This window comes from Eumetopias jubatus, unplaced genomic scaffold (assembly GCF_037043125.1).
Source record: "Eumetopias jubatus isolate StellerSeaLion01/CBP00866 unplaced genomic scaffold, mEumJub1_p1.0 scaffold_1, whole genome shotgun sequence".
Lineage (NCBI taxonomy): Eukaryota > Metazoa > Chordata > Mammalia > Carnivora > Otariidae > Eumetopias > Eumetopias jubatus.
In genome coordinates, this window is record NW_028274807.1 from 207,998,987 (window position 1) to 208,013,253 (window position 14,267).

The 14,267-nt window shown below is 39.5% G+C and overlaps 1 protein-coding gene and 1 pseudogene across 1 annotated transcript; both read right to left on the reverse strand.

Annotated features, from left to right (window-relative positions):
* Window positions 1-1,498: 1,498 nt before the first annotated feature.
* LOC114197720 (olfactory receptor 7A5-like) lies at window positions 1,499-2,327 on the reverse strand (annotated as a pseudogene).
* Window positions 2,328-7,430: 5,103 nt separating this feature from the next.
* LOC114197682 (olfactory receptor-like protein OLF4) lies at window positions 7,431-8,756 on the reverse strand. Its single transcript, XM_088022469.1, has 2 exons — window positions 8,740-8,756; window positions 7,431-8,391 (listed from the first exon to the last, which is right to left on the reverse strand). Exon 2 carries the CDS (start codon window positions 8,376-8,378, stop codon window positions 7,431-7,433), a length of 948 nt encoding a protein of 315 aa, XP_087878595.1. The 5' UTR covers window positions 8,379-8,391; window positions 8,740-8,756.
* Between the last annotated feature and the right edge of the window lie 5,511 nt (window positions 8,757-14,267).

A 14,267-nucleotide genomic window follows, 5' to 3' on the forward strand; every position in this document is an offset into this window, starting at 1 on the left:
GTCAGAGGGTCAGAGGGAGAAGCAGAGCCCCCACTGAGCAGGGAGCCCGATGTGGGACTCGATCCCGGGACTCCAGGATCATGACCCGAGCTGAAGGCAGTTGCTTAACCAACTGAGCCACCCAGGCGCCCCCACTCATTCTACTTTAAATCTTTGTGTCAAAATTTCTACATTCTTTCTATTTCACATTCATGCAAACATTCCTTTTCATTACAATATTCTGTAAATTTCTCTCAAGTTTTCTTTCAACATAATAGTTGGGATTATAAACCAGTGTGTGTATGTGTGTGTGTGAGCATGTTTATTTGAAAGAAAGACATGCATGAGTGCACACACTCACATCCATACACACTCCTCCCTATCAAATCTTTTCTTTGGACTCAACAAAGTGTATTCAGCATTTTATTTATTCCTCACCACTTTCATTTCAAGTTCCACATTACCTTCAGAAATAAGGAAATGGATGTCCAGGTCAATTACATTTTTAACAATAACATAAAAATGCAGATAAAACTTCCTGTGCCTCTTCTCAAGTTCTTACAAAAGGACCCGTACAATAGGTATGCTTAATTCAAGTATGGCGCCTTTATTTCAGTAAAATGTACAGTTAATATATGTGCAGCTTATTCTATGTAATTATACTCTAATAAATTACTGGGAATTTAAAATTCTAATGGTGTATGACTCATACTGGGTCAAAAGCACCCATAGCTGAGTCACATCTGACAGGGGTGGGAGAAATGTCTTGTAACTGGGAAGAAGGCAAAGTGTCACATATGGGTATAGAAATAGCGGAATGCAATTAAGGTAATTTACATTTGGTAAATTATTTTTTTCCATAAACTGTAAGATTAACCTACATATATAAATTAAATAAATATCATCTTTTAGTTGAAGAAAGATGTGAACAACAGCTCCACACAACATCGTGGATGACCTTTAGAAATACAAGGTAGAGAATGATAAGTAGTGCAGAATAGGTCAGAACAACTCCCCACCAGACAATCTCATTTGATAATAAAAGTGTTATATAAAGACACATGTTTTCAGAATGGCTAGTTATACAGTCCTAGTGAAGAGACACAATTATAAAAACAACGAGAACTGAGAGAAATTTTAAGAGTCTACTTCTTCCCATTCTAGGCATTTGTACAGATATTTGGGGACAGAATTCATGATTACTCTATTATTGAAGTTTATCAGCAGGAGCAGGAGCTTAATAAAGTGAGGTACTTAAACAAATGCAGAAGTTGAATCCAAACAAATGGAAATTCCAGAAAATAAATAGAAGGGGCAGATTTTACTTCCACAGCCTGATTGAAGAATGGCAGTTCCTGGCTCTGAGACTGAGTCCTGCAGTCATGGGAACTTCTTCAGCCCCAGGACCACTGGTCCTTACATCACTGAACCCCAATGATTCTTTTCAGAGCCCTCTTTATGTCTCTGTTCCTCAGGCTGTAGATGAAGGGGTTCAGCATGGGCGTCACCACTGTGTACATCACCGAGGCTACTGCACTTGAGTGGGCGCTCTGGGGAGCAGCAGAGCTAAGGCACACTCCTAGGCTGGTACAAAAAAATAAGGAGACAACAGAGAGGTGAGATGCACAGGTAGAAAAAGCTTTATACTTGCCCTTAGCTAAAAAGATTCTATGAATGGAGGAAACTATTTTAGAATAAGAGTAAAGGATCCCAGAAAGGGGACCACCAGACAGCAGCATAGCTGCAAAATACATCACCATGTTATTGAGGAAGGTGTCAGAACAGGCAAGTTGGATCATCTGATTGAGTTCACAGAAAAAGTGGGGGATTTCCATCTCTGTACGGAAGGACAGCCGCAACACCACTGAGGTCTGTAACAAGGAAAGCAAGACACTCGTGAGCCAGGACACCAGTACCAACAGTAGACAGAGCCGGGGGTTCATGATGACCATGTACTGCAGGGGGTGACAGATGGCCACAAAGCGGTCATAGGCCATCACAGCCAGAAGATAGATATCCAACCCTGAAAAGATGATGAAAAAGTACATCTGTGTGATGCAATCTGCATAGGTGATGACTTGGCTCTGAGTCTGGATGTTCCACAGCATCTTGGGGATGGTGGTGGAGGTGAAACAGATGTCTGCAAATGACAAATTGGAGAGGAAGAAGTACATGGGGGTGGAGAGATGGGAGTCAGAGACAACAACCAGGATGATGAGCAGGTTTCCAAGCACAGTTATCAGGTACATGAAGAGGAAGAGCCCAAATATAAGGGGCTGCTGTTCCAGTCCCTCTGAAAATCCCAGAAGAAGGAATTCTGATATCCTTGTATCATTGCCTGACTGCATGTGGTTGCACTGACTATCAGGAAAGAGAAAAAAGACATCATTAATTTTTCATGAATAGCATAGCTCACATAGTTGAAATGCGACAATTTATATTTTGGAGTTAAGAAGTTAATTTTGGTATCTTGTGTAGGTACTGTCCCCCCGAAGAGATTCCCCCCTGTTCCATCTCTGATTAGGCATTTTGTCTCATTTCCCTCCTTCCCCCCCCAGAGGTCATGCATTCTACTGTTTTATTGAGAATATCTTTCATGCATTCGAGGAATATGTATTGAGTATCAAACATGGTCCAGACAATGGCTAGCCATGAGTACAGGATCCTGAATACCAAAAGCCACTATAATACAATGATGGAGAAAGAACAGAGACAAATAAACATATTAATAATATATCAGAGACTGTACCAACTTGCACTCCCACCAACAGTATAAGAGGGTTCCCCTTTCTCCACAACCTCTCCAACATTTGTTGTTTCCTGCCTTGTCCATTTTTGCCATTCTAACTGGTGTACGGTGGTATCTCAATGTGGTTTTGATTTGAATTTCCCTGATGGCTAATTGTGATGAACATTTTTTTCATGTGTCTGCTAGCCATTTGTATGTCTTCTTTGGAGAAGTGTTTGTTCATGTCTTCTGCCCATTTTTTGACTTGATTATTTCTTTTTTGGGTGTTGAGTTTGAGAAGTTCTTTATAGATCTTGGATATAAGCCCTTTGTCTGTAGTGTCATTTGCAAATATCTTCTCCCATTCCGTGGGTTGACTCTTTGTTTTGTTGACTGTTTCCCTTGCTGTGCAGAAGATTTTATCTTGATGAAGTCCCAAAAGTTCATTTTTGTTTCTGTTTCCCTTGCCTTTGGAGACATGTCTTGAAAGAAGTTGCTGTGACTGACGTCAAAGAGGTTACTGCCTATGTTCTCCTCTAGGAATTTGGTGGATTCCTGTCTCACATTGAGGTCCTTTATCCATTTAGAGTTTATCTTTGTGTATGGTGTAACAGGATGGTCAAGTTTCATTCTTCTGTATATAGCTGTCCAATTTTCCCAGCACCATTTATTGAAGAGATCCTCTTTTTTTCCATTGCATATTTTTTCCTGCTTTGTCAAAGACACAGGTCACTTTGCTGCTGGTTAAACTTCAAGAAAAAGGAGTCACTCACCCACACTATATACTTCTTGTATTTTATAATCTATTTGCAAAGGCATCCTTTAAATTGAAATAGAGCCCCTTCTGAGTACCATCTGGTGATTGAGTTTTGGTCTCTGTATTATGAGAGTCACCTTGGAATATATTAGTCTGTGAACCCTAGCTCTTGGACTCTTCTCACTCCACAAAGCACTCACACACACACATGCACAGACACACACTTACACACACCCCAATTCATTGCTCCCTGGGCTGTGTTCTTACCATGACTCTTCATCCCCAGATCCAAGGATGAACCTGGAGTGAATGTAACTCAGGCTGGCCAGATCAATGATCACTCCCCTAAACAATGTAAAATGCTACCTGACATTCCAATTATCAAGCTTCCCATGGACAGTCATATTTCCCATATAAAATTTAAAACTTTTTATGGACAATATATCTAACCAAAAGTCAATAAATAATAGTCTGTGAATTGCATTTGAAATACTGCTAACTACAGAATAGACATAGAGTTTATGGACATATAATAATCAGGGGAATCTAACAATGAACATGGTGATCAAGTACATAAATATTTGCTCAAATTTAATAATGGTTTAAGAAAAGAACAAAAAATCTCTTGCACACTCAGCCTGTGACACAATTTAAAGATCTCTTGTGCTGATTAGGTTGGAATTTTTTTAAAAGCTAGCAAAAGAAGTTTCTCTAATTTTGCTGGCAGAAATGTGAACTGTTACAATGTTGAGAAAACAACCTAAAGGTAGCTATAAATATGAAAATACACATATTCTTCAGCTCAGAAATTCTCAATCTTGACACTATTGACATTCTGGTCCAGTGTGTTCTCTGTGGTGGCCTGTGTCTTGGGCTTTATAGGATGTTTAGAACATCCCTGGCCTCTCCTGACACCTCCCATGTGACTCTGAATTCCTCAGTGTCCCCCTGGGGAACAGTATTTCCTCCAGTGGAGAAACAGATTTTTAACATAACAATCTCCAAATATTTTTTTAATAGTTTTTTATTGTTAGGTTAATCACCATACATTACATCATTAGTTTTTGATACAATCTCCAAATATTTTTGACAATTGTTATAACAGCAATGAATTGAGAAAGAAAATGCTTTCAAAGTGTGAGTAACACAACCACATCATGAAATATTATGTAGAACCTGAAATAAAGAATCAGCATTACCCTAGTTGACTGGAGGCAAGTCCATGATGTATTACTGAGAAAGAAGAAAGAACGGAAACAGGTAGAACACAAAGACTGCCCTAAAACTAAAGAGCATTTATGATAAGGACAGGATACTACTCATCCATTTTTATTGTGTATAAATGTGTATGTGTGCATCATCTAGGAAGAGAAGTTTTAAAAACACTAAGAACTTAAGGAATAAAGATTGTCAGGAGGAATGAAATTAGGTCAAGTGTAGTGTTTTCAAAACAACTGTCTGAAACAAAATTATATGAGAATCTAAAACTAATGTATATAAAGACATAAAAGAATAATTGTGTGCTATCAAGGTGAGTCACTAATTCCAGATTTAAATTCCAAAGACTTAGAATAAAAGAATATGAGAGAATGACATTTACAATTGGGAGGAAGCACCCTCTAAGTGATAAATTTTTTCTTACATAAAGATATATGGATTAAAATGTTGCTTATGGAAGCTAAAAGCAATCTTCAGTCAAATGTAAAGAAGAGATGATGGTCAAAGATGATGCAACTTTTAGAAATGGATCTCATCACAAAGAGACAAAAGGACCCTGATGTGGAATGACAGATGTGCAAAAACAAATGAGAAATATGTATAGAGGTGATTTATTAGCACTCAGTGTACAAATTAACATTTATTTTCATTTTGTTTATTGCAAGGATTGGCAAGTGAAGAATATTAGTGACAGCTCAATTTTTCAGGATGGATAATAAATCAAAAAAGTAATATAGAGAACACCATATAACCACATTACTAATACACAATTTTCCACATATACGTCTATACATACACAAGAGAACTCAATGCAAACAGCAAAGTTGGTAAAATAAAAACAACCCCTCCTCCAATTTCTTGTTTGAAAGAATGCAATAAAAAAATGGGAATAAAAAACCTCTGACTCCAGGGACGCCTGGGTGGCTCAGTTGGTTGAACGTCTGCCTTTGGCTCAGGTCATGATCCCAGTATCCTGGGATAGAGTCCTGCATCGGGCTCCCAGCTCGGCGGGGAGCCTGCTTCTCCCTCTGCCTCTGCCTCTCTCTCTCTCTGTCTCTCATGAATAAATAAACAAAATCTTAAAAAAAAAAACAACCTCTGACTCCATTGTACAAATGCAAAGACCTGGTAAAGACAGTGTACAATACAGAAAACCAATGAATAACTAATCCATAAATATGTTCAGCTCCCTGGGTAATGAAATCATTGCAAAGCAAAGCTCCTTCACATCATTTTCATTGTCAGATCATTATTTTCATATGAATACCCAGAGTAACAGGGGACACTGTGAAAAATGTATGTCTCATAAATTACTGTTGCAAGGTCATATCTGCAAGCAATAAATTAGTCTAGGTGTTTCTCATCAATATGGAAACAGAGTCTAATATGCCGCATTTAAAGACAAAAAAAAAAAATGCCCTGACTTCACTGGACATCCCTCCATCCCTAATATTCCTACTCCCTTTAACTGCAAAACTCACTGGTTGTGTTCTATTGTTACTAGAAGTACTTTATGCCTCCCACCCCCTGATGTCATTGTCAACAATCACCCATGTCCTGGTGAGCTCAATGTTCACTCCTTACTTTAACATCATCTATGAATCCATTAATCAGCTCATCAGGCAAGCAAATAAGCATAGAGATCTCTAGGTTTTGGGCCAGGCTAGTGGCTGTCAGGTGACCTCAGGTCAATGCACCTGGCTTGGATTGTGTCTGACCCTTTCCTGCAGGACCTTCTGGGCTCTGGGACTCACCTGAATGGCAACTATGAGGGAAAGATCTCCCTGTGGCAGTCTGAATTTCCTGGGTGGGGATGATGGTGACTAAACTGTCCCTACACAAACTGGCAGGAAAGAGGCTGGAGTTAATCTCCCAGCCAAGCTTAGGACTCCAGAAGCAACAATCAGGTCCCATCCAGCCCACAGTGCCACAGACAGAGGGACTGCCACACAGGAGATATTTAGAGCTTCCTCTGTCTATTCATGAGACACATTTCCCTCCTGCTCCTCCAATCTCTAAGCACATGATTTCCCTGTGGGACACTGGTGTGGACACAAAGGAAACTTTTCCTGGAGATTGTGTGTTCCCAACAGACCAACTTCTTTCCAGGTGAATCCAGAGTTAATTACTCCTTCCTCGGGAACTCTGCTGCTCCCAGAGTTCAGACCTCCTGGTGCCTTATCCCAACCCTGATTTTAACTTTTCCCCAAAGTCTAGGACTGAGCAATCTGTCTGTGTTAGATCCCTTGAATCTCCAAAATGTTGACTTGTGGTGGACACAAAGTGCTGCCATCTACAAAAAAATGTTGTTTTCCTTTTCAAAAAGGAGAACGAAGTTTCTTGTTTGTTTGTTATATAATCCTCGAGCAAGACATCCTGTAGCTTCATGACACGTTTGCCAAATGATTAGGAATCATACTTGTAAATTAAGAGTTGTCATTTGGTCCCTCATTGTGAAGCACTTCTTAATTATAAGAAATATATTTAGATTTTTTTACACTATTTTATAAGCTTGGAAAAGTAAATAGATTCTTCCCTGTAGCTTCCAGAATGAACCAAGTCTTGCAAATATTTTTAGCCCAGTGAGAGCCATTTCAGGTTTCTGATCCCCTGAATGCTAAGAACATAAATGTGTTTAAATACTAACATAGTCATTTTACATAGTAGTAGGAAATGAATATGAATATTTATCCAATAAAATTTTGCTCAGGAAACTGAGATTAAGCAATTGTAGGCAAATGTTCAGTCCTATGACAATTGGCCATGTAGCGTCTCCTTCACAAAGAATGCTTTCAGAGCCCTTTTCACGTCTTTGTTCCTCAGGCTATAGATGAAGGGGTTCAGCATGGGTGTGACCACCGTGTACATCACCGAGGCCACTGCACTTGAGTGGGAGCTCTGGGGAGCAGCAGAGCTAAGGTACACTCCTAGGATTGTACAGTAAAATAAGGAGACAACTGAAAGGTGAGATGCACAGGTGGAAAATGCCTTATACTTACCCAGGGCTGACGATATTCCATGTATGGTGGAAACAATCTTAGAATAAGAGTAAAGGATCCCAGCAAAAGGCCCACCCCCCAGCAGGACAGCTGCAAAATACATCACCAAGTTATTAAGAAAGGTGTCAGAACAGGCAAGTTGGATCATCTGATTGAGTTCACAAAAAAAATGGGGGATTTGGAATTGTGTACAGAAAGAAAGCCGCAACATCATTAAACTTTGTAATAAGGAATTCAGGACACACGTGATCCAGGACACCAGAACCAGAAGTCCACAGAGCCGGGGATTCATGATGACCGTGTAGTACAGGGGGTGACAGATGGCCACAAACCGGTCATAGGCCATCACACTCAGCATAAAGAAGTCTGAGACAGCAAAGAGTATAAAGAAATAAATCTGTGTGATGCAGCCTGCATAGGTTATAACTTTGCTCTGTGTCTGTATATTCACCAGCATCTTGGGGACAGTGGTGGAAGTGAAACAGATGTCTACAAAGGACAGGTTGGCAAGGAAGAAGTACATGGGGGTGTGGAGGTTGGGGTCCGTGCTGACGGCCAGGATGATGAGCAGATTTCCAAATACAGTGATCAGATACATGGAGAGGAAAAGCCCAAATAAAAAGGGTTGCAGTTCTGGGTCCTCTGATAAGCCAAGAAGAAGAAACTCTGAAATTTGTGTATCATTGCCTGGTCCCATGTGGTGGAGGTGACTTCAAGGAAAGAAGCAAATAGCATGACTAATTCTTAAACAAACATTTAATAGTCACAGATTTCAAATGCTACTTTTTATATTATGTAGTCTAGAAATTCATTTCAATATGTTGTGCATGGATATGGTCCCCTTCAATGAATCCCGTGTATCAGCAGAGTGATGTATTTTTCTTCCAATCCCCTTTTTTCCCAAAAAGCCATGTACTCCACAGTTTTAATTTAAAAATTATTCCAAATCTCAGAAATATAAATTGAGTGTTAGCAATGTTTTAGGCATTCTACAGGCAAGGAGTATAGGGTGCTAGAGAAAAAAAAAAGTCCCTATCACTCAATGATGGAGAAAGAACAAATTAACAAATAAGAAAATTAATTACATTTCTGATGGTGGCAGGTGGTATGAAGAAAAGGAAAGCAGGGATAAAGCAGAAAGTGAATAGGGCATGCTATTTTCATGGGTATGGAGACCAATTGTGCAAAAAGGTGACATTGGAACACAGATCTCAAGTAAGAGATGGAGGTAGATCAAGGATTATGGGGGAAATGTGTGCCCAGCAGAGGGAATGGCCAGTGCAAAGGCCCCAAGGAAGGTACTTGTTTCCAATGTTCAAGTCAAAGAAGCAAAGCCAGTGCTGCAAGGGGCAATGAAGAGGAGGGAAATTGAGGAGAGACGTTGTCAGACATGCTGAGGAAGGAAGTGGCCTCCCTGCTACCTCTGAACCCTCAAGTCACAAGGACTTCCTTGTCCACACTGCCTCTCCCACTGTATTCATCGTGTTGCAAAGGCATCCCATGAATTGAATAAGATCCCCTTCTTAGTGGCCTCTTTTGATCGAGTTCTGGCCCCTGTGTTGTGTCATGTTGGGAGTCATGAGTCCTGGCACCCTGTTGTGGGGGCTGCTCACACACTACAGGTCACACACACAGGACACCATGGCCTCCTGGGTTGTGTTATTCCCCTGTCTTTCTCAGCCCCTCCATCCTGGTTATGCTAGGAACGTATCCAACCCAAGTAGGCCAGATCACTGATCTTTACCCTACAAAGAACAGAAATGCCAGTTCTTAAGCCTCCCATGGACAAATAATATATATAAATATTAATAAATATATACTAATAGGGTACATTTCCAAAAATGAGAAAACAGATAAACCAACACTTCACAAAAGGAAGTATACACAATACAACAAAAGTTGGGCATTTCTAAATCAAACATACAAGACTTATTTTTCCTGTATTTCCTGCATCATTATTTGGCCAATTCATTTTTGTGGGGTTTTGTAGGGAGTGAGGTTAGCCCCTTGCTCCCCTTTCTTATATGGCATCTCTTATTGACATTCTTGGGCTTTGGGTATTGATCTCTCCTTTGACAAACCCAACGGGCACGCTCTAGTCCTCATGCTGGATTTTGTCCATTGTGCAAAGGCGTCCCCAGACATTGGTCTATAAATCCTGCCCACACCATGACAATTCTATCTTTTTGTACTCAATAATTTGCTTCATATCATTCTGTCTGTGGATATCATATCACACACACATTTATGATCATACCTGATTAGATCCACACATTGAGTTTAACAATCTCAACATACTTTTTCTAGCATTGCTATAGTAGCAATTTAATGATAAAGAATATGAAAGACCATCAAAAGTGTGAGTAGCTGTCACTTGTGAAATTGACATTAGCACTGAATAAATACATTAATAACTTAATCCGGGAAACCAAAAAAACATAGGGATCACTCATTCTGGGCTAAGTTGAATTGGCTCTCAAGTGATGATGGGTCAATGTTCTTGCTTTCCATTCTCTCTGACCCTGACATCCACGGTCCACTGGGGTGTTGGACTCACCTGGCTGGGGCGTCTGACAGGAAGGTGTTGTTGTGGAAGTCTAAATTTCCCCCTGGATGACAGATGATAGGGACTAAAACTCTGTCCTCAGCCAAGGGCAGCAGGAAGGAGTGAAACATAGGCCCCGAGCCAGAATTAAGACTTGGAACAAACAGACAAGAAGCATGGCCCTTCCTGTCCAAGGTTGCCCGGGCTGACAGACTGGAGATGAGGAGGTATTTACAACTCCCTGTATCTGCTCATTAGGCACATTTCCCTCTTGTGACTCCAGCCTCTATGCACATGATTCCCAAGTGGAAAATTTCTCTGGACAGAAAGGATGTTTTCCTAATGAATCTTGGTTCCCAAAAGACTAGATTAGAGGTCACAGGAATCCAGCTTTGGGTTTTTTTTTTACCCCTTTTCCTTGACCTTGTTGTCATCTTGCTGTGTGAATCTCCTAGCATCTTACCTCAGCTCAAAGCTATAGTTTTTTTCCATGTCTAAAACCCAGTAACTCTCCTTGATTAGGTTTCTTTATCTTCAAAGCATTGACTTGTGTTGGGGACCCAGCCCTGCTACCTCCACATATGGTCTGTTCTTCTTCTCAATTAGGCGCAGAAGTGTGTTCTTTTGATAATAAGCCTTGGCCACTACACACATTGGCTTCAGTAGATGTTTGCTGTTACAATTAGGAATTTCTTACTTTATACAAGTTAAGAGCTGCCACATAGTCCTTTGTCATAAAATGATTGTTTATTATAACAGGTGTGTTTAGATCTTTTCATGTATTATAACATGACCTTCAGATCTCATATGTGTTGTTTTAGTTTTTATAAACATCTTATCCCCGAGGAAGTACATTTATGAACTCCTTGCTTGGTGCTGCCTAGTGATCTGTTCACATTTAATATCTGAATATGTGGTGGTCTTGAGTGTCATTCTGTCAGGATGCCTCTACTTCTCAAGCTCTGGGGCAGTGGTTCTCACTGAAGGGATGCCGCTAAACACCTATAATTCAAAGGAAAGCACCCTTACAGTTTTATTATCCTGCCACAGATGTCAACCATAAACTCTGAGAAATCCATCTAGACCAGCATCTCTTCCACTTCAATGTGCTATGAATCCACATGGATCCCACTACAAATGTAGAATCTCATCAGAGCTCCCTGGGTAGCCCAGAGATTCTGCATTTCTAACAAGTTCCCAGGTGTTGTTGATGTCTTGATGTTAGGAGTTACTTGGACAATTAGGTAGTCTGGGCCAGGGTCTCCAACAAGAAAATATGGAGTCAGGACAGCTAAAATAAAATAGCTTTGAGATCCTGTTCTGAAGCTTAGACAGGAGCTCACTGATATATTGCTTTGCAGCCCTTGCAGAAATGACTTCTTCAAAACGTCCTAAATAAGACAATTAACCACAAAGCATTTGTCAATATTATGGGTAAGGGGCAGTTAGGCCATAAGCCCCAAGAGGACAGCAAGAAAAAGACCCATCTTTTGGATTTTTGACATAAAGTATCATGTCATCTGCAAAGAGTGCGAATTTGACTTCTTTGCAGATTCAGATGTCTTTCATTTCTTTTTGTTGTCTGATTGCTGAGGCTAGTACTTCTAGTGCTGTGTTGAACAGCAGTGGTGATAGTGGACATTGATGATGTGTCCTTGACGTTAGGGGAAAAACTCTCAGTCTTTCCACCATTGAACATGATATTGTCTGTGGGCTTTTCATACATGGCTTTTATGATATTGAGGTATGTTCCCTCTATCCCCACACTGTGAAGAGTTTTAATCAAGAAAGAATGCTATATATTTTTTATTATATTCAGTTAGCCACTGCATAGTACATCATTAGTTTTTGATGTAGTGTTCAGTGATTCATTAGTTGTGAATAATACCCATTTGCATTGACATGGATGGAACTGGAGGGAATTATGCTAAGTGAAATAAGTCAAGCAGAGAAAGAAAAAAAAGAGAGATGGCAGAACCCACACATAAAATAAATACCTGTAATTAAAAAGTGCATACAAATGAATTGTTCCAGAATGTGAAAAGGTATTATCAGAGCCTGGGAGGGTCCATGTCTCTCAAGAAATAAAGAATATTTTCATCTAAAAAAAAAGAATGCTATATTTTGTCAAATGCTTTTTCTGCATCTATTGAGAGGATCATATGGCTCTTTTCCTTTCTTTTATTAATATAGTGATCACATTGGTTTGCAGATGTTTGACCACCCTTGCTGCCCAGGAATAAATCACACTTGGTTAGGGTGAATAATCCTTTTGATGTACTTTTGGAACCTATTGGCTAGTATCTTGGTGAGAATTTTTGCATCTATGTTCATCAAGGATATTGCTCTATAATTCTCTTTGGTGGGTTCTTTGTTCAGGTTTTGGGATCAAGGTAATGATGGACTCATAGAAAGAGTTTGGAAGGTTTCCTTCCACTTCTATTTCTTGAAACTGCTTCTGAAGAATAGGTAACAGTTCTTTAGATGTTTGGTAGAATTCCCCTGGGAAGCCCTGGACTCTTGTTTGTTGGGAGACTTTTGATTATTGCTTCAATTTCCTTGCTGGTTATGGGTCTGTCCAGGCGTTCTATTTCTTCCTGTTTCAGTTTTGGTAGTTTATATGTGTTTAAGAATACATCCACCCCCAAATTCCTAAAACTCATACAGGAATTCAGCAAAGTGGCAGGATATAATATCAATTCACATAAATCAGTTGCATTTCTATACACAATGAGACAGAAAATAGAGATGTTAAGGAGTCAATCCATTTACAGTTACACCATAAACCGTAAGACACCTAGGAATAAACTTAACCAAAAAAGTAAAGAATCTATACTCAGAAAACTTTAGAACACTCATGAAAGAAATTAAGGAAGACAAAGAAATGGATAAACATTACATGTTCATGGATTAGGAGAACAATATTGTTAAAATGTCTATGCTACATAGAGCAATCTATACATTCAATGTGATCCTTACCAAAATACCATTAACTTATTTTTACTGAGCTGGAACAAATAATCCTAAAATTAGTATGGAACAAGAAAACACCCCAAATTGCCAGGGAATGTTGAAAAAGAAAGACAAACATGGGGGCATCACAATGCCTGACTTCAAGCTATATTACAAAGCTGTGATTATCATGACAGCAGGGTACCGGCAAAACAAAAACAAAAACAAAAACAAAAACAAAAGACACACAATCAATGGAACAGAATAGAGAGCCCAGAAATGGACCTTCAACTCTATGGTCAACTAATCTTCAGCAAAACAAGAAAGAATATCCAATGGAAAAAAGACAGTCTCTTCAACAACTGGTGTTGGGAAAATTGGACAGCTACATGTAGAAGAATGAAGCTGGACCATTTTCTTATACCATACACAAAAATAGATTCTAAATGGATGAAAGACTTCCATGTGAGACAGGAATCCATCAAAATCCTAGAGGAGAACATAGGCAGTAACCTCTTTGACATCGGCCACAGCAACTTCTTTCAAGACACATCTCTAAAGGCAAGGGAAATAAAAGCAAAAATGAACTATTTGGACTTCATCAAAATAAAAAGGTTCTGCAGAGCAAAGGAAACAGTCAACAAAACAAAGAGTCAACCCAAGGAATGGGAGAAGATATTTACAAATGACACTACAGATAAAGGGCTTGTATCCAAGATCTATAAAAAAAGTATCATATCAACACCCAAAAGACATAATCCAGTCAAGAAATGGGCAGAAGACATGAACAGACACTTCTCCAAAGAAGACATACAAAGGACATACAGACACATGAAAAAATGTTCATTATCATTAGCCATCAGGAAAATACAAATCAAAACCACAATGAGATACCACCCCACACAGGTCAGAATTGCTAAAATTAATAAATCAGGAGACATCAGATGTTGGCCAGGATGCAGAGAACAGGGAACCTTCTTACACTGTTGGTGGGAATGCAAACTGGGGCAGTCACTCTAGAAAATAGTATGGAGCTTCCTCAAAAAAGTTGAAAATAGAGATACCCTATGACCCAGTAATTGTACTACT

Coding starts and splice junctions, on each gene's coding strand:
- LOC114197682 (XM_088022469.1), bottom strand. CDS start 8,378: ATGGGACCAGGCAATGATACACAAATTTCAGAGTTTCTTCTTCTTGGC.